The sequence below is a fragment of the Protopterus annectens genome, chromosome 13.part0 (assembly GCF_019279795.1).
Source record: "Protopterus annectens isolate FY-2018-M chromosome 13.part0, PAN1.0, whole genome shotgun sequence".
Classification (NCBI taxonomy): Eukaryota; Metazoa; Chordata; order Ceratodontiformes; family Protopteridae; genus Protopterus; species Protopterus annectens.
In genome coordinates this window covers 895,784,609-895,803,312 of record NC_056747.1, presented here as the reverse complement: position 1 = coordinate 895,803,312, position 18,704 = coordinate 895,784,609, and the positions used below count along the sequence as shown (strand labels likewise).

The following is an 18,704-nucleotide window of genomic DNA, read 5'->3' as shown; positions in this document are numbered from 1 at the left end:
AATGCATCCCAATACTGTACTAGCCTTGGCTAATGCATGAAAATGCATCCCAATACTGTACTAGCCTTGGCTAATGCATGAAAATGCATCCCAATACTGTACTAGCCTTGGCTAATGCATGTAAATGCATCCCAATACTGTACTAGCCTTGGCTAATGCATGAAAATGCATCCCAATACTGTACTAGCCTTGGCTAATGCATGAAAATGCATCCCAATACTGTACTAGCCTTGGCTAATGCATGAAAATGCATCCCAATACTGTACTAGCCTTGGCTAATGCATGAAAATGCATCCCAATACTATACTAGCCTTGGCTAATGCATGCACCATAAAGACTTAGTTCATATGGAAGATTTCAGTTATGCAAACTTTCTTCTGTAACACAGGCAATGCTTTTGAAGAATTTCAGTTGAGCTAAATACAACTTTGCTTTTGTCTGATTTGACAGATAGCCATCTCAGAACCTAGGTGATGAAAATACCTGACCTCCACTATCTAGATACCTGGATTTCACGTGACTCTTCCAGTTACAGGTGCAAGCCGAATTCCTCACTGCCAGAGTTCTACCAAATTGTTTCCCTAGTAGACCTTAGCACAGTCAACAAAAACATTTTGTGGAAGAAAAACAAACATACTATCAATATACACTAAGAGTTTTTCATACTTCCTGTACATCTATCACTTATGGATAACAAAAATATTTTGTTAACTTTTCCAACATATCAACTGCAGGTAAAAACAGCAGGATTCAATGCACATGAGGAAAATTCATAGTCCCCATCTTCAGCAAAAACTAGAGACAATACACTAGTAAGCAATTATGCAATGTTATGAGAAAAAAATCTACATTAAACAATGTAGAACAACAGCATCAATTACCTGGTAATTATTGCCAAATGTGGAGGATGCATACATGCTCCCATGAACAGCACTACATTTTCATGACGGGTTTGCCTGTAGTTCATTACTTCCTTTTTGAATAGCTTCAGGTGGTCCTGGTTATTTCCATCAATCTCTAACAATCTGATTGCAACTTCTCCATGCCACTTCCCCTTATACACTTTACCCCAACGTCCTTTGCCAATGAGCTCTCCCAGTTCAACTTGTTCAAAAGGGATGTCCCACTCCTGAAGGTAAACACTGGTTTGGCTAACCATCCGAGATATATGCCCTTTGGAAGTACACCACTTCCCAGGTAACTCGTCCACTTCATCTGTTTCACTTTCTGATTCTGATTTGTTTCCGTCGTCTTGTTCTTCAGTCTGAATCACACAAAAAATGAAAACATTCAAGACAACAAGAAGACTAATTTTTGTTTTTATAATATTCATATGGGACAGAAAGTGTATAAAATCGTTGAATAATTCAAGAAAACTCATAAAAAAATCTATAAACATATATCAAACTTATCATGTACAGTAACATCTGGTTTATTTCAAGTTATACTCTACATGTTAAAGCCAGTAATTATGACAGCAAACCAGAGGGGTAAAAGAAAACAAGATAAAAAAAGTTTTTTTTCACTCCTACCTCCAGAGGCAGCATTCCAGCAAAAGAACCCAAATATGCAAAAATAACAAGACAGTTCCACAGTGCTTAAGGCTCCAAATAGGATAAGCAGGATATTTAAAATTGCTAGCTAGAAAGATTGATTGCACTGTAAGTGAAAGGCCTGTAAATGCAAGTCCTTCAGCTATGAAAACTAAAGTGAGATTCATGGGAAAACAGTTTATCTGAAACTTCACTTTAGTGTCATTAAAGAAATTCCATGAATCCCCCTTGCATGTAGGGCTGTGCCATTGCACCCCTGTTACCTATATATACACTATGTACACCAACTTCAATATCACTGTACATCACAGCAAGGGAAACATTATCAAAGTGCTACACACTCTTAGATGTAGCACGCACACACACATATACACACACACACATACATAATACACATATGACACATGTATGTTATGTCTCTCTCTTTATATATATATATATATATATATATATATATATATATATATATATATCTATGCTCGCTCTCTCTCTATATATATAAATATATATATATATATATATGCTCTCTCTATATATATATATATATATAAAATATAAATAGCTAGATAAATAGAAAATTCATATGTACATATAAATATTAATAGATAAATAACTAGCCAGTAGGGTATATGTCACAATACAGAGTACTGAGTCATTCAGAAAGGGCGGGTGGCAAAAGCTGACTTAATTTTGAGCTATCAAGGAGAGTTAAGAAAGGTGTGTGCATGGTTGCATGTATGTATGTGTATGTATGTAATCTATATATATATATATATATATACATACACAGATATATATATAAGGGTTTTGGGTAGGGGCTGTGGTGTGTGTTAGTGTGTTTTGTTGCTGTGATGTGTGTGTGTGTGAGCAGAATGTAGCTTGTGTGGCGGTTTTGTGTATATGTTTGTGTGCAGTGCAACCTTGGAGTTAAAATATTTAAGTGGGGGTTGCAGGGGGGCTTGCCTCCCTGTTTTTATGTAGTAGAGAGCTTGTGTTTGTGTGTGGGGAGGATGGTGTGTGTATGTGCAGTAGTAGAGCGAAATTCAAAATCTCCGGTGTGGGAGATTTTGAATTTTGATCTTCTGAGTTTTCTATGTTTCAAAAATTCGACTTTATAGCTTCGAAATACTGAATTTCGACATTTCAGCATTTCAAGGATATAAAGTGAATATATATAGATTTCTTCTTCTTCTTTCAGCTTTTTCCTGGTTAGGGCTCACCACAGCAGATCACCTATCCGCTTATGATTGGCAGTGGAGTTTTACTGTGTCGAGTTGCCAGCCAGGCGCCCAACCTTCCACAGAAGGAACACACACGCACTCATGCCTAGGGCCAATTTAGAGTGTCCAATGCACCTACAGCATGTCTTTGGGATGTGGGAGGAAACCGGAGCACCCAGAGGAAACCCATGCGGCCACAGGGAGAACATGCAGACTCTGCACAGAAGGCACCCCAGCCGAGGATCGAACCGGAGAACCTCTTGCTATGAGGTGACAATACTAACGGCTGCACCACCGTGGCCTCCCAGGGTATTCCAAATATTATTGGAATACATGGTTTTTCCACATGCAAAAAATTGTACAAACTTTTATCCAATGCCCCCTGTAATAAATGGTCCTTTAAATAATACTCAAGTCTTAGCATATGCAATGTTAATTTCATTCTTAAAGGCTATACTATATTTTTCTTCATTGTTCAATATTTCAAACATCCTGGTTTCATAATCGATTGAGTACATCAGCACTACCCCTCCTCCTTATCAGGTTTCATTACCCTACATTTGTTGTTACATAATTATTTAATTAAATGTTCCTCAGTGTCTGTTAAATATTTCACAACATTCTTTCATATTTAACTTTCTAATGTCTTTCTCAACCAGCTCCTTGAAAATCTTTACAGCGGGATTTAATTATATATGTGTGTAAATATATATTTTCTCATTTTTACATGATTAGTCTCATTCTTCTGAGGATTCAACTGCACAGGATTTCTGGAAAACCCTACACAATTTGTTTCTTTTCTTCTGCAAAACATAGTGTTTCCCGTACTTTAAAAACGTCTTCATTTATTCTCAAATCTTATGCATGTTTGTGGGGAAGCTGGGCCCATCCTCACAAACAACCTGCAAAAAGGTTGGAATAAACTATGGTCAGGGCTCCAGACCATCACATACACAAATGAACATACAGAACAGGAACAGTTTGGAAATTTAGCAAACCAACTAGAACGACATCCTTGGGATGCAGAAGAGAGAACAGTCCCTAATGAAAATCTACATGAACACAAATAAGACATTCAAACTCAGCACAGAAGGTACCCAGTTGGGTGTCAAACCGCAGAATAAAAGGCTGAGAGAAGCAAAACTATCAACTGCACCACTAAGCATTCAGACTGAGTGCTTGATGTTTCTATATTAGTTAGCATTTTTTTAACATAAAGAAAATATAAGCCCACGAATTACCTCTGTCATCTTTAACAGTTTTTTGTAGACTCCTATACTATTTTTGGACTCATACTATGCAATAAATAACAGGGGTAATTTGTTTTAATGTTATGATCTACTCAAGAAGAAAGAAATGTATTTCATTCATACAAACTCAATACTCTGACAGAGACTGCATGAAACTAACAATTCCTTATGTTTTGAAAACTTATAATACCATACCAGCAACACACTCTTCACAAACACTTGTTATGTTTAAAACTAGTTTAATTTATTCATATTCAATTAATGTATTCATTTAGCTAAGTTTATTCTGGGTGGTTGTTGAAACCACACTGGCAGTGTAACCTTTAGCCTTAGCTATGCATTGTTTCACAGACTCATAGATGGTTACTAAGCTGACAACCCCCGGGGGGGGGGGGGGGCTTTCTCCACCTAGCCAAGTGTTTTAGAAAGAACAATGGCGTCCTGCATCTGAACAGGACATCGAGAGCCAGTTATTTATTAGCTACCTCTGTCCATAACGAACATGGCTACCAGACTCAGTGTAAATTTCCTATTCCCTATCCACTGGTCTAGGTTACACATAAACTGTGAAACAGATGAACTGAGCATCACATGGATGGGAGGCCTGTTCCATAGGAGGGGCAGTGGCTGGGACACATCTGTCTCTTCAGCATGTTCTGTTTACATCACAAACAAAATTCAGGTCTCTAGACCTTGTATTTCTGGTACTCTGACTTATGAATATGTCGAAGATTCATAAAGGTGAGGTTTGTGGATGCCTTGTAAGCCAGGCATAAATCACCCCTCAGCAATGTATAGGAGACTGAGTAGAGTGAAAGGTCTTTAAGGTGCTCTGCATCAAGCAGGTTTGTTGCACCTTGTATTCTTTTTGTAAGGAACCTCTGAAGTCGCTCTAGTTGCTGCATATGCCTGGTCAGGTGCACACCAAAGGAAGCTAGTCTGATAAGTGCAGAGTACAGTGGGACAATTACCTTTTTGGATCTAGATGCCATGCCCTTACTTATAAGTTGCACAACATAAAATAATTTCCTCAACGTTGGGGCCACATAGTGGTCGAAGGTAAGACTACTTACATATGTACCCTGATCCCTGACCACTGGGTCAACTCTTAGGGGCATATTATCAACATAGCAATTAGCCAGTATAGCTGACTTCCAAAAGAGTACAATTATGCATTTTGTAGACTTGAGTTTAAGACCATGGCTTTGGCACCATTTCTTAGTCAGAGATAGACCTTGTTGAAGAATGCCAGTGTCTGCAGAGGAGTCGATAATAACCCCCAGGCTGCAATCATCTGCTAATTTAGCCAGCTATAAACCTTCAGCATTTGCTTCCATTTCAGAGACATAGATGACAAAAAAGAGCAGGCTCACTATGGACTCCATTAGTGACTGGACTCTTGGTGGAGGTGGCCTCACCTGTTTTGACCTCCTGGGTCCTATCAGTTAGCTAGTTGGCTATCCAGTGGGTGATAAAAGGGTTTACACTTAAATTAGTGAGCTTGTCTATAATGCCTGAGTGGAGTATTGTATCAAAAGCCTTGGCCAGGTCAAGGTAAGCTGTGTGCACAGTCTTACCTTCATCCATTGTTTTGGTGACCCTCTCAAAAAAAGTCCACCAGATTTAATAGGCATGACATTCCTTTAACAAAGCCATACTGTCATGGGTCCAGTGTCTGCAGGTTACCTATGCCCTCATCCATCATGTCCATGATGACTCTTTCCACAGCCTTACATATGAGGTTGGTAAGACTTATGGGCCTGTAGTTACCTGGATCAGTGGTTGGACCTCTTTTGAGCAGGGGAATGACTGTAGTCATCTCTCATTCCTTGAGCAAAATACCTGACTGAAGGCTCCAGTTGAAAAGTGATTCAAGCAGACCAGACAGGTCATGTTTCATGCTATTTATTAAACATCCCAGGATGTTATCAGAATCCATCAACGCAGTGTTTTTGGCCTTGGAAAGTCCATTAGTAATAATATTTCAGAGTTTAAACAAAGCTTATTAAAAATAATGAATTTGCATACAAAAACATTAAGCAAAATAATTTTTGCAATACTTTTTGCTCCATTCCCCATAACCATTTAACCCTACGGACTGTTCATTTTCTACATGTTTCTTCCATACCACTTACTATGTGCTGAGTGTGACAGCTAGCAAGGAAGTGCTCATACTTTGGAATAATTTTTTTTTTTTTTAATGTTTGTCCTACATCGTTGAAATGAGCCTGTGCACACGCATGAAGCACATGAAAAGTCAGCTTCATGTACTTATAAACACTACAGAGCTCCACTATACAAGTCAGATGGGCACACAACAGTTATTTTGTTTATATTCTCACCCAGGACTAGCCTCTGCCCTATGACACTTTTAGTGAGGAATTTCACCCCACTCCAACACACACAGAGGTAGGACAGCAAGCTGTTGGTCACTCATTTAACTTCCTTAGTCTAACCTTCCAGCTCTGGGCTCACTAGTTAAATGTTAAAATTAGAACCCTATCATGGCACCAACTACACACCCATCTACTTAACAGAGCGATGTAAAAATAAGTTACTCACATAAGTGAACTGTTCCTCTTCTATACTATCCCCTATAAATCAGACTTATATATGCATGATCATGAACCTAACTCTAGTAGAACAATCACTGTAGGTGGTAATGCTAATGACGTACTGTTTACCATGTAAATGCACTTAGCATACTGTTTGCAGTGTAAATGTATTGAATTGCCACATAAGTACTCTTCAAAACCACAAGTGCAGATGATAAGTTTAGACTGCATTTTTGAAGACTATAAGACCTAAGGTAACTGTCAATAACATAAGGTTAAACTAATATAAGTACAGATCTAATAATAGCATCAAAATAATCAGAATAACAAAGTAGCAAGCAAAAATTCCAGAGAAGCACACATGGTTAAGGCTCCTTCCCAAATATCTAGTTACAATTTTATTTACAACAAGAATTTAATGTTTTTGAGATAATATATTGCAAAAACAATTCATTTAACAGAGTCAGATGACACATAGACAAGGTGTCTGTCTGTGCTGCTGGAGATCCAAGCTCAGGAATGGGTTTGGACCACTGGTTGGATGAAGCTGCTTAGGTGAAACTGCTGCCTGTGTGCCCTCTGGTGGAGACTAGGAGCCTTGCAAATGGCCTACCAATTGGGGAAGGGGATAGTGGCAGGATGCTAAGACTCATTACACAAGCCACTTTCTCAAGCTAGGAAGCCAGACTGGCTCCATAAATGAAAGGGCTTTTGGTGCTGCACAGAGCATCTCCCTACTGGATTCTTAACTTGCCACGCACTGCTAAAGTGTTACAGCAAGGTCAACTCCTTGAGAAGTTGACGAAGGCCCAGTCAGCATCACTGTTACATTGTGGGTAGCCTGGTTAGCAGCAAATGGGGGATCCAGGGTGTGAGGTTTGTAATATCAGAGGGTACAGCCATAAGGAAAGTGGCCCAGGAGGGGAATAACATAAAAAGCTGCTTTAATAGTTAGCCAGGTGGCTTAAGAGAATTCATTCTTCCACTTCATCTATATACCAGTAGGCACTGGATAATGACCTTGGAGAAAGCTGGTATAATATATGTCCTCAAGTTGAAAAAAAAAAAAAAAAAAGGAAAATGTAATATAAAAAAGATCATTTCATAGCTGATACAAGCCCACAAGGAAACAGACAATCGGGTAATTTTGCCATCATAATTTTTAGAACAGATCTTATATGAATTCAGTTTCTTTCTTAGTTGTTGTGTCTTTCGGCTTTTCCCGGTAAGGGGTCGCCACAGCGGAACTCCAGTCCACTAATGATTGGCAGTAGATTTTTACGTGCCGAGTTGCCAGCCCTGATGCACAATCTTCAACGAAGGTACGCCCATTCATGCATGTCTCCACACAGAAGACGCTCTAGCTGAAAATCGAACAGGACGTCTTACTGTGAGGCGACAACGCTACCGCAGCATCACCACCGCAGTAGTTTCTTTCTTAGTAAAGGCTTGAAAATGAATCCATTTTAAAGTAGGCCTTACATTTTATTATGCAGTTTCAGTAAATGTAATTTCAATGGAAATGTACAACTAAGCGGTGTTCAGTGAATGACCCTCAGATTCTCTAGACAATATTTTTGTTTTGCGTCAGAATGATTTTGCAGTGATAGAAACTATTAAGAGACATTTTAGAGATTAGGCCATATGGACTGATCATAACAAATCTTGTTGTTTAATCTAATTGTGCAAGGTCTGGGAATGAAGGCTACAAGAATGTGTGTGTGTGTGTGTGTGTGTGTGTGTGTGTGTGTGTGTGTGTGTGTGTGTGTGTGTAGAACTGCAGAAGAAGGAAGAATTTACATTTTAATAGAATAGATTTTATAATTAAATCAGCCAGAAGATGTCAGAAAGGTTTAAAGACTTCTACAGAAAAAGCACTAGTAAATGTGTGGTTTAAAGTAACAATTGGATAAAATGGAAATGTAAACAGTCTAATAGTAAAATGTGTTAAAGAAGTTCAAACTTAAATGCTATCAGTAAAGGAATTTTAAGTATGCCCATTAACACTCAAATCAAGAAACAGAAGCAAGCAGTTCAATGTTCTGCACATTTGAGAAACTATGGTTTATTTAGGCCATACTATGTCCTCAACTGTCTAAATTAATGAGCCCAATAAAGAGTTTCATAGACTGAAAATTATCTACTGAATGGTTTTAGAAGGAAAGTGATGCAAACATTTGTTAAGGGAGTAGTATACATTTTTAAAATGACAGATGGGCTGTGGGCAATAAAAAGAGCAAACAATTACAAATGTTTGCTTATATTCTGGCTACACCAGATTTAAATAACATGCAAATTGTAATAAACTTCAGTTTACAGTCTTCAGAAATCAGTATAAATGCTACAGCATATGTGATTCAGAATTCAGAATTAAATTGCAGTATTGCAAATATAGATCAGCCTGGTATACATGCATCCAGTGCATCCAGTGTATATAACACGCAGGTCTCAGGGCAAAACACAGAAAAACGTTTTCGGCATCTCACGTTAATGTCACCGGTCTGATTTTAGATACAAATAACGCTAAAAATGCAATTGAAACTAGTTGGTTGTTTTCAGAGGCCATCAGGCCAACACAATTATTTCACTGGTGGGAACTCATGGGTGCATGAATGGACAGTAATCCTTTAGGAACAGATCAGTCTAATACAGCTAACACCAATGGAAATGACACACAGACTTCATGACAAATAAAGAAGAAACACTTACAGTAGCTCAAATTAATGTTGGTACTAACTCCATAGAAAATTATTTTCAAACTAATTATGAAGGATGTGGCATTCCAGCACCAATCCAGCCGATTTATCTGAAATCATTAAAGGTAGAAAAGAAAGAATGGCAGATCATGCGTTTCACTGTTTAAAGGAAAAGAGTTATGGAATAATCTACTGAATAATACATGCCCATCCATTTTAATTACTAACATACCCTTACCAGAGGACCTAGCTCCAGTTATGTTGTTGTCAGGATTTAAAGGGGAAAAGGTAACAGCATTGAGCAGTAAGCATTTGGACATTAGATTTTTAAATAAAACTAAGCATCCTGGAAAATGTAACAGTAAAATTATTGTTGTGTCCTCACTGTGACAGTACCATACTTGGTATGGACACATTGTCAAGATTACATTTTGGACTTCAATAATAAGATTCTGTAGAGAAATAAAGACGCTACAGTAAAAAAAAATATGTGCAATAGATTCTGCAGATGATCAGTTATTACTGGAATATACAGGTTTGTGGATAAAAGAAAAGACGGATTCTGGTTTAGTTGTCACAGATGAAGTAAGGCCAGAACATCCCAAAATTAAGTTAACACCTTATCAGAAACAGTATCCCACTCCCATAGAAGCAGTAAAAGACATCCGTAGATATATCACATACTAGGAAGAAAAAGGAATAATTATAAAAGAGTCGAGTTCATCAAGTTTACCCTTATGGCCAGACTAACTAGTACTAGATTTGGGACTAGTAAATAAGTTCACCACTCTGGTACTACATGTTGTGTCAGGTACATATGAAATGGCAATCCGGTTAGATATGCAGAGTAAATGGTTTGCGTTACAGATATGACTGATTAATTTTTTGCTATAGTTTTGTTCCATCAGACACTGGCATGAGTGTTAAGACCATTAAATTACAGTTGTTGTGTCTTTTGGCTTTTCCCGGTTAGGGGTCGCCACAGCGGAACTCCGGTCCGCTAATGATTGGCAGTAGATTTTTACGTGCTGACTTGCCGGTCGTAACGCACAACCTTCAATGAAGGAACGATACAACAACTGTAATTTAATGGTCTTAACACTCATGCCAGTGTCTGATGGAACAAAACTATAGCAAAAAATTGTGCGCTAGCCAATTTAAAGCATTTACTGTTTGTTACTGTATCTATTTTTTATCTCTTTGTGAAAAAAACAAAAAAAAAACAAAAAAAAAAAATATCCTTGTTTTCCCGCCTTTACTGAACTAGAATAGTCCAGTCTTCAGATTTTCCTGATCTCTGGGCTGTGTCATAGTTCCTGTGTTGTCCATATCCTTATTTGGATAGGAGGAAGCTTCCTTGTTCACCAGTGGGAGTGGGGAGCACTGAGCAGCCTAGCTGTCCCTAAAGGAGTGGTTCCAGCCCAGAAACTTGTAGTTTATTGGCCGTTTTGGGACACTTCCTAGCTCTTTCTAACCCCCTGCTATAAAGCCCGCTTTAGCACGCTTTTGCACTTGCATACGACTCAGCACAGCTCCTCGTGGTGTCCTGCAGAGTTCTACAAGCAGCAGAGAGTGGAAGAGTGACTTTCCATTGATTTATAAGTATTTTTTCTGGCTTTCTATTTTCGACTGCTGTATTTTGCCTAAAAAGTGAATTTTTATTACTAAATCAGCTCTGCAAGTTGATTCACTGTATTTCTGCTTGTTTCTGAACTGTTTTGCACTTTAAAAGTTTGTTTTTTGCTTAAATTAACTGGTAGGCTACACACTCAAGTGCGCTAGCCGAATTAAAGCATTTACTGTTTGTTACTGTATCTATTTTTTATCTCTTTGTGAAAAAAACAAAAACAAACAAAAAAATCCTTGTTTTCCTCCCTTTACTGAACTAGAATAGTCCAGTCTTCAGATTTTGCTGATCTCTGGGCTGTGTCATAATTCCTGTGTTGTCCATATTTTTATTTGGATAGGAGGAAGTTTCCTTGTTCACCAGTGGGAGTGGGGAGCACTGAGCAGCCTATCTGTCCCTAAAGGAGTGGTTCCAGCCCAGAAACTTGTAGTTTATTGGCCATTTTGGGCCATTTCCTAGCTCTTTCTAACCCCCTGCTATAAAGCCCGCTTTTGCGCGAAGTTGCGCATAGGGCAGCATCGGGCAGCGCCGGTTAATCAAGCTTAAACAAATTCTGGCTCCGCTAAGTCTGCTCTTCAATTTTTTCCTTAGAACTGTTCTACTTTCTATCTAAACAGTCTATTCTCTATATGAAAAGCCCAGCACTTGCTCCTAAAAGCATTTTATACAAGCAAAGCACTCTTAAACAAAAAGAAAGCACTACATCCACCTACAATCCCCTTGAGTACCCATTTCCCTATAGGTCCTTTCTGACTCAGTTACACAGCAATCCTTTACACTATTCTAGCATGTCGAGGGGTCAAGTACTGGCATCCTCTCCAGTTCAGATGGTGAATCTGGGAATCTTGAGGCAATGTTACAACTGCCTCATGTACACAGACAACCCTCTCCTCATCCCAACAAATACAAATATATGTGAGAGATGCAATTATATAGCCAAACTGGAGGCTGTGCTCTCTTGACTCAGTACTGGCAAAACCAGTCAGGAGGAGAAGGAAACCACACACACCACAAACCCAGTCTCACATAGACCTATCACAACTGCAAACCAAACACATAAACACACAAAAACATACTTGCAGGCTCTAAATAAAAATCTACCAAAACAACAGAGGCCTCCAAAGTAGACATCCAAGCAACCATTACCTCAAAACATAACACATGCAACACATAGTTCACAAAGTTAGTGTGCCAAGCAGTCACAGCCCTTAAGGCCAAACAACATGCCAGATACACTTGTAATAGGTGACTCTATAGTCAGACACACTGACGTCCCGCTCACCAGACTGAACAAGGAAAAGGTTACAGTAAGCTGCCTGTCGGGCACTAGAATCCGCCACATAACACAAGCACTCAGGTCACTCCAAAGCAAGTACAAATATGACTCAGTCATTGTCCATGCCGGTGTGAATGACCTGAGACGTACCTCCGTGGACTACATGAAAAGGGACATAGAGGAGCTCTCTGATTATGTAGCCCAGGCTGGTATGACCCTGACCCTGAGCAGCATCTTACCCTCACCAAGAATGATGCCACAGTACAAAGACAAAATGATCAGCTTTAACAATTGGCTTAATTACTGGTGTCATTCAAAGGGGATCCAATGTCTGTCTGCTTGGGATGACATGCTTGACAAGCCACGCTGCTTCGCAAGGGACGGCTTGCACCTGTCACCCCTGGGCTTCCGGATATTGGCCAAGGCTCTTGCCACCCCCATAGTGCCTTTTTTAGGCAAGGCTCAAAAGACAAACCCACCTCCCTAGAAAACACAAGTGGAAAAAAACTAAGGGTAATGCTGCTCAACGCCAGAAGTATAAACCTCAAGATGCACGCACTCGAAGCCCTCCTCAGTATGGAGAACACTGATGTCTGTACAGTGACTGAAACCTGGTTCAAGGCTCCCGAGAGCACCCCAGCACTACCAGGTTATACCTCATATCATGCTTTTCGGCCCCAAAACTTGGACCGAACCACAAAAGGAGGGGGAGTATCCATATTCATCAAAGATACCCACACCTTAGGTTAGTGGCAACGCACAAAGCATCGGAGACCATCCATGTGCAACTAACCATAGGCAAAACTGCCCTACAGTTTGTAGCATGCTACAGACCACCCTCTCAAACTCAGGAACCCCACTCAGCCTTCCTGAAGACACTGGAGAGTATGAATGTCTCTCCAAATACCATCATATTGGGAGACTTCAACTACCCAAACATAGACTGGGAGCATTACTCAAGCCCAAACACCCTAGCCCAAAGGTTCCTAGAATTCATAAACTCAAATGCGATGGAACAACTAGTCACCACTCCCACAAGAGGAGATAATATATTAGACCTGATCATCACAAACATGGGGACACAATGCTCCACACCGGAAGTATACCCCTCATTGGTGAGATCAGACCATAAATTAATCTCACTGGAAATCCACATCCCGCCCCCACCTCCAGCACAGAAGACCACAGTAAAGAATTTCTCAAAAGCTGACTTCACACTTCTTAAGACTGAAGTGGTATCCTTCAAGGCCCCTGGGCCAGTGGAAACCACAGCCCACACCGCTGAATCCTTTATAAATGCCTTCTATGGACACCTTCAAGAATACATGGATCATGCAATCCCAAATAAAACCAAGACCCATTCCCCCAAAGGCAGGCGTCCTGTCTGGTGGACCCCAGCCATTAATAAGCTTTACAACAGGAGGAGGAAGCTACTACATGACAGAGCAAAATCCCTAAAAGGGAAGGCATCTCTGATCAGTACTAGCAAAAAACTACGATCACTCATAAAATCATCCAAGGCCAACTTTGAGAGAAAAATCGCAAAAGACACTAAAGACAATCACAAGGCCTTCTTTAGTTATGTTAGAAACCTGGGTGGAAACTCCCAAATATGCTCAGAGTTAGTCCAAAATGACAAAAAATACACTGAACCCACAGACATTGCCAACATACTGGCAGACAGGTTCAGTGTAAATTCCCCCCCTCCCCCCCAAAAGGACAAATATTTATCCCAGCAGAGTGTAGCCTCCCTGACATCTCAGATGCCCAGGTGAGAGCCGCCCTCTCCATAGCTAAAAACACAGCATCAATGGGACCAGACGGTGTCCCAGGTTGCGTGCTACATGAACTCCAAGAGGAACTAAACCCGCACATAAGGCTGCTGTTTAATCTTAGCCTTACTACAGGATACGTGCCCAAAGAATAGCGTACAGCAACAGTGGTCCCACTCCACAAAGGAGGCGCTTCTACGGACCCTGGAAATTACCGCCCCATAAGCTTGACGAGCCTGGTCTGAAAAGCTATGGAGAGGATCATTATGGAACTCATAAACAAAGACATTGGGGACCTACAGACACTGGATCCCACCCAATTCGGCTTTGTCAAGGGCAGATCCTGCCTTTTGAACCTGGTCGACTTTTTTGAAACAGTCACTAAGGCCATTGATGAGGGTAAGGCAGTTCACACAGCCTACCTTGACCTTGCAAAGGCCTTCGACACAATACCCCACTCAGGCATCATAGACAAGCTCACCAGCTTAAATGTAAACCCATATGTCATAAGATGGGTTGCAAACTGGCTCAAGGACAGAACCCACAAGGTCAGAATTGCTGGAGCCATGTCAGACTCTAAGCCAGTCACAAGCGGTGTCCCACAGGGCTCGGTCCTGGGACCCCTCTTGTTCGGCATTTATTTTTTCGAGGTGCAAGCTAACATAGGAGGATTGTGGCTAACAAAGTTCGCAGATGACTGCAAACTGGGCGCCATAATTGATACTCCAGCGGACACAAGCATCCTTCAGAAAGGCCTCATAGAAACGGATAACTGGTGCCAGAGCCATGGCCTTAAACTGAACGCCAAAAATGTATAGTCATACCCTTTGGGAAAAACAAAGTACCCACAAATTACCACATAGGTGGTAATCCATTAAGCACGGAAGAAATAATCAGGGACCTAGGGACCCAAGTTGACAGTAACCTCTCATTTGACACTCACATTGCCAAAGTGGTTACGAAGACCTTCTATATTGCCCACCTTATCATGAAAGGATTCACATCTAGATCAAGAGAGGTCATTGTGCCCCTATACTCTTCCCTTATCAGGCCCATAATTGAGTACAATGCCCCATTTGGGATGTACCTTACCCGACACCTGCAGCAGTTAGAAAGACCCCAAAAGTACCTCACCAAGAGGATCAAGGGTCTCAAACATATGTCATATGCTGCCCGGCTGAAGAAACTCCAGCTCTATTCAGTCGCATACTGCCTACTCAGAGGCGATCTATGCCTGACATACAAGGCCATGTCCAATCCAGAATTAATGGACATGCTCCACCTCAGGAAATCCAAATCCACCAGAGCCACGAGAGTGAGAGATCTGAACCTCAACACAGAAATAAATAGGACGTGCTGGAGGGGCAGATTCATAACCCAAAGGCTCCCTACACTCTGGAACAGAATCCCAGTCCATGTTAGGCAGAGCCCTTCACTGACTCTCTTCAAGAGAAATCTTGACAAGTGGATGGGAGATCGTAGATTTACCCCGGGGGTCATCTCTGTGTCACTACTAGACAGAGGCACAGTAAACTAAACCCTAAATGGGCACAGTATTCTCATTCCAAGGGGAGGCGAAAGCCACACACACTCTGGCTAGGCTTACAAATGCCCTAGGGCAGATAGCCTAGTATGAACCTATGAACGCCCATTCACGCATGTCGCCACACAGAAGACACTCTGAGAATCGAACAGGCAATGTCTAACTGTGAGGCGACAACGCTACCGCAGCACCACCATTAAATTACAGTAATAAAGTATTATAATACAAGAATAATATTTTGATACAGACAGAAACAGAAGCTGTACATTTACAGATGTTAAATAATGTTTTCCTAGTTTTACAGAATGCAGACTTTGAAGTCAATGTTACTAGGAGTGACAGTACAGCCACAGGTCTGGATCCAGTGTAAGAAAAAAGTGAAATGTAATTTACTGTATAAGGAAATTGCACATACTTTTTAAGGACAGATAAGTAAAGCTACAGGGTGAGATTGGTTGAATTCTAGTAGCAAATGATTATATGTAACTAGTTCAAGATTTTATATACTTCATGCAAGATTTACAGTTTACAGAGACAGCACACCAGAACCAAAGACTCATATGATTAAGTTGCCAAAATGGATGTCAACTCAACAAGGTGAATTGAAAACAGTACTGTATGCTATAAAACTGTATGGAAAAAAATCAGTTAAGTATCATCAGTGACAGTTCTCACACATTAACAGCTATATTTATCTGAAGATCTGGACCACAAGAGGATTTGTAGACAGTAAGGGTAAACCCTTGCAGCATGCAAGAAATTATGTAGGCTGGAAAAATTAACAGTGTGCAAAGTCAGGGCCCACAGAGCAAAAGACAGAAATTCCTTTGTATACATTACAATTTGTGGATCATATGGTAAAATTAATTACAGACGCAGCATTAGAAAATTCAACAGATAAGACTGATTTAATGAAAGCATAGGAAATGCATGAAAATGATACAGAACTAGTACAGTGTCAGATTACTACTTTAGATCCATTTCAGTTGATGACAGAGACAACTGTGAATACAGCTAAGATAGTACAGCTTGAGATAATTAAAACTATAGAGGTTACCAAGACAAACTGATACTGCTTTTTTTGTTCTCTTTCAGACATTATACCAGAAGGCCAAGCTTGCAAAGAAAACTGTTTTTAGATACTACAAGAAATCTCAGTTTCAAGTTTTTTAGAAAGTTCTGAATTTGAGAAAGAATACTTTTCAAGATAAAAAAGTATGATTAACCTTGCTGCCCAATACTAAAACACAAGTAATTGGGGGGACAAATTGTAGAAGTGATTCATTCATGGACAGATGGGCACTATGGTGGCTCTTTCAGTACCTCAGCAGTAGCATGGGACAATACAGAGTAAGGCTTACTCTATGTTTTCTATTAATGTTGTCATTAGTCTATACTGAAAGTGTACTGTGGTAAACAAGTCACATATCAAGGCCATTGGATTATTGTTACAAAAGCCTGAAGTGAGGATTGTAAGTGTATATGAACCAGTTTATTATGTATATAGTAACAGTACAGTTATGGTCTATTGTTTTTTAAGAACTTTCTTTAGAAATAACACAGTACCAATGGGAAAAAACATAATGATACAATATACAGATGGAATGTAACTAAAGTACAGTTGTGTAAGTAAACTCACCATGAAGTACAGTTGAGTAAGATCTTACCATAACAGCAGAAGTCCTACTTCTCATTGTTGCAGTATTCTTTATTCTTGGAATATCCAGCTGAGGATAGCCTAATGTCTGGCCAGTATACCAAAGCCTTTACACCTTCCCAGAGTTGTATGTCAGACATGTGTCCTACATGCAAGGCGTAATGTACAGTGGATATAAAAAGTGTACACACCCCTGTTAAAATGCCAGGATTTTGTCATATAAAAAAATGAGACCACAATAAATCATTTCAAAACTTTTCCCTCCTTTAATGTGACCTATGACCTGTACAATTCATTTGAAAAATAAACAAATCTGTTAGGGGGAAAAAATATAAAAAATAGAAAACGTACAATATGCTGGTTGCATAAGTGTGCACATTCTTTAATACTTCGTTGAAGCACCTTTTGATTTAATTACAGCATTAAGTCTTCTTGGGTAGGAGTCTATCAGCATGGCCCATCTTGACTTGGCAATATTTGCCCACTCTTCATTGCAAAACTGCTCCAAATCTGTCAGATTGCGAGGGCATCTCTTGTGCACAGCCCTTTTCAGGTCACCCCACAGATTTTCTATTGGATTTAAGTCTGGGCTCTGCCTGGGTCATTCCAAAACTTTAATTTTCTTGTGGTGAAGCCATTCTTTTGTTGATTTGGATGTATGCTTTGGGTCATTGTCATGTTGAAAGGTGAAATTCCTCATCTTCAGCTTTCTAGCAGACACCAGAAGGCTTTGGGCCAAAAGTGACTGGTATATGGAACTGTTCATAATTCACAACACCTTGACTAAAGCCCCAGTTCCAGCTGAAGAAAAGCAACCTCAAAGCATGATACTGCCAACACCATGCTTCACCGTGGGGATGGTGTTCTTTTGGTGATGCGAAATGTTGTTTTTGCGCCAAAAAGTACCTTTTGGAATTGTGGCCAAAAAGTTCAACCTTGGTCTCATCAGACCATACCACTTTTTCCCACATGCCTTTTGGAGACTTTATGTATTGTTTTGCAAATTTTAGCTGGGCCTGAATGTTTTTCTGTGTAAGAAAAGACTTCCGTCTTGCAACCCTACCCCATAGTCCAGACATATGGAGAATACAGAAGATTGTTGTCACATGTAGTACAAAACCAGTACTTGCCAGAAATTCCTGCAGTTCCTTCAGTGTTGCTGTAGGTCTCTTGGCAGCCTCCCTGACCAGTTTTCGTCTTGATTTTTCATCAATTTTGGAGGGACGTCCAGTTCTTTGCAACATCACTGTTGTCCCATATTTTCTCCACTTTTTGATGACTGTCTTCACTGTGTTCCATGATATATCTAATGCTGTGGAATTTTTTTTGTACCCTTCTCCTGACTGATACATTTCAACAATGAGATCCCTTTGATGCTTTGTAAGCTTTCAGTGAACCATGGTTTTTGCTGTAGCAGACAACTGACTAAATGTCAAGAAGATCCTACTAGGACAGCTGAACTTTATTTGGGGTTAATCAGAGTTTCTTTAATTGATGGCAGGCGTGTACCCAAGAAGACTGAATGCTGTAATTACATCAAAAGGTGCTTCAACCA

At 40.0% G+C, this 18,704-nt stretch overlaps 1 protein-coding gene across 7 annotated transcripts in view; it reads right to left on the bottom strand.

Annotated features, from left to right (window-relative positions):
- Positions 1–18,704, bottom strand: part of KSR1 (kinase suppressor of ras 1) — a 1,687,803-nt gene that overhangs the window by 343,639 nt on the left and 1,325,460 nt on the right. For all 7 annotated transcript variants that reach the window (XM_044054644.1, XM_044054643.1, XM_044054646.1 and 4 more), the window contains one exon: positions 882–1,264. In XM_044054644.1, coding sequence (XP_043910579.1) covers positions 882–1,264 — 383 coding nt within the window. The remainder of the gene's footprint in view (positions 1–881; positions 1,265–18,704) is intronic.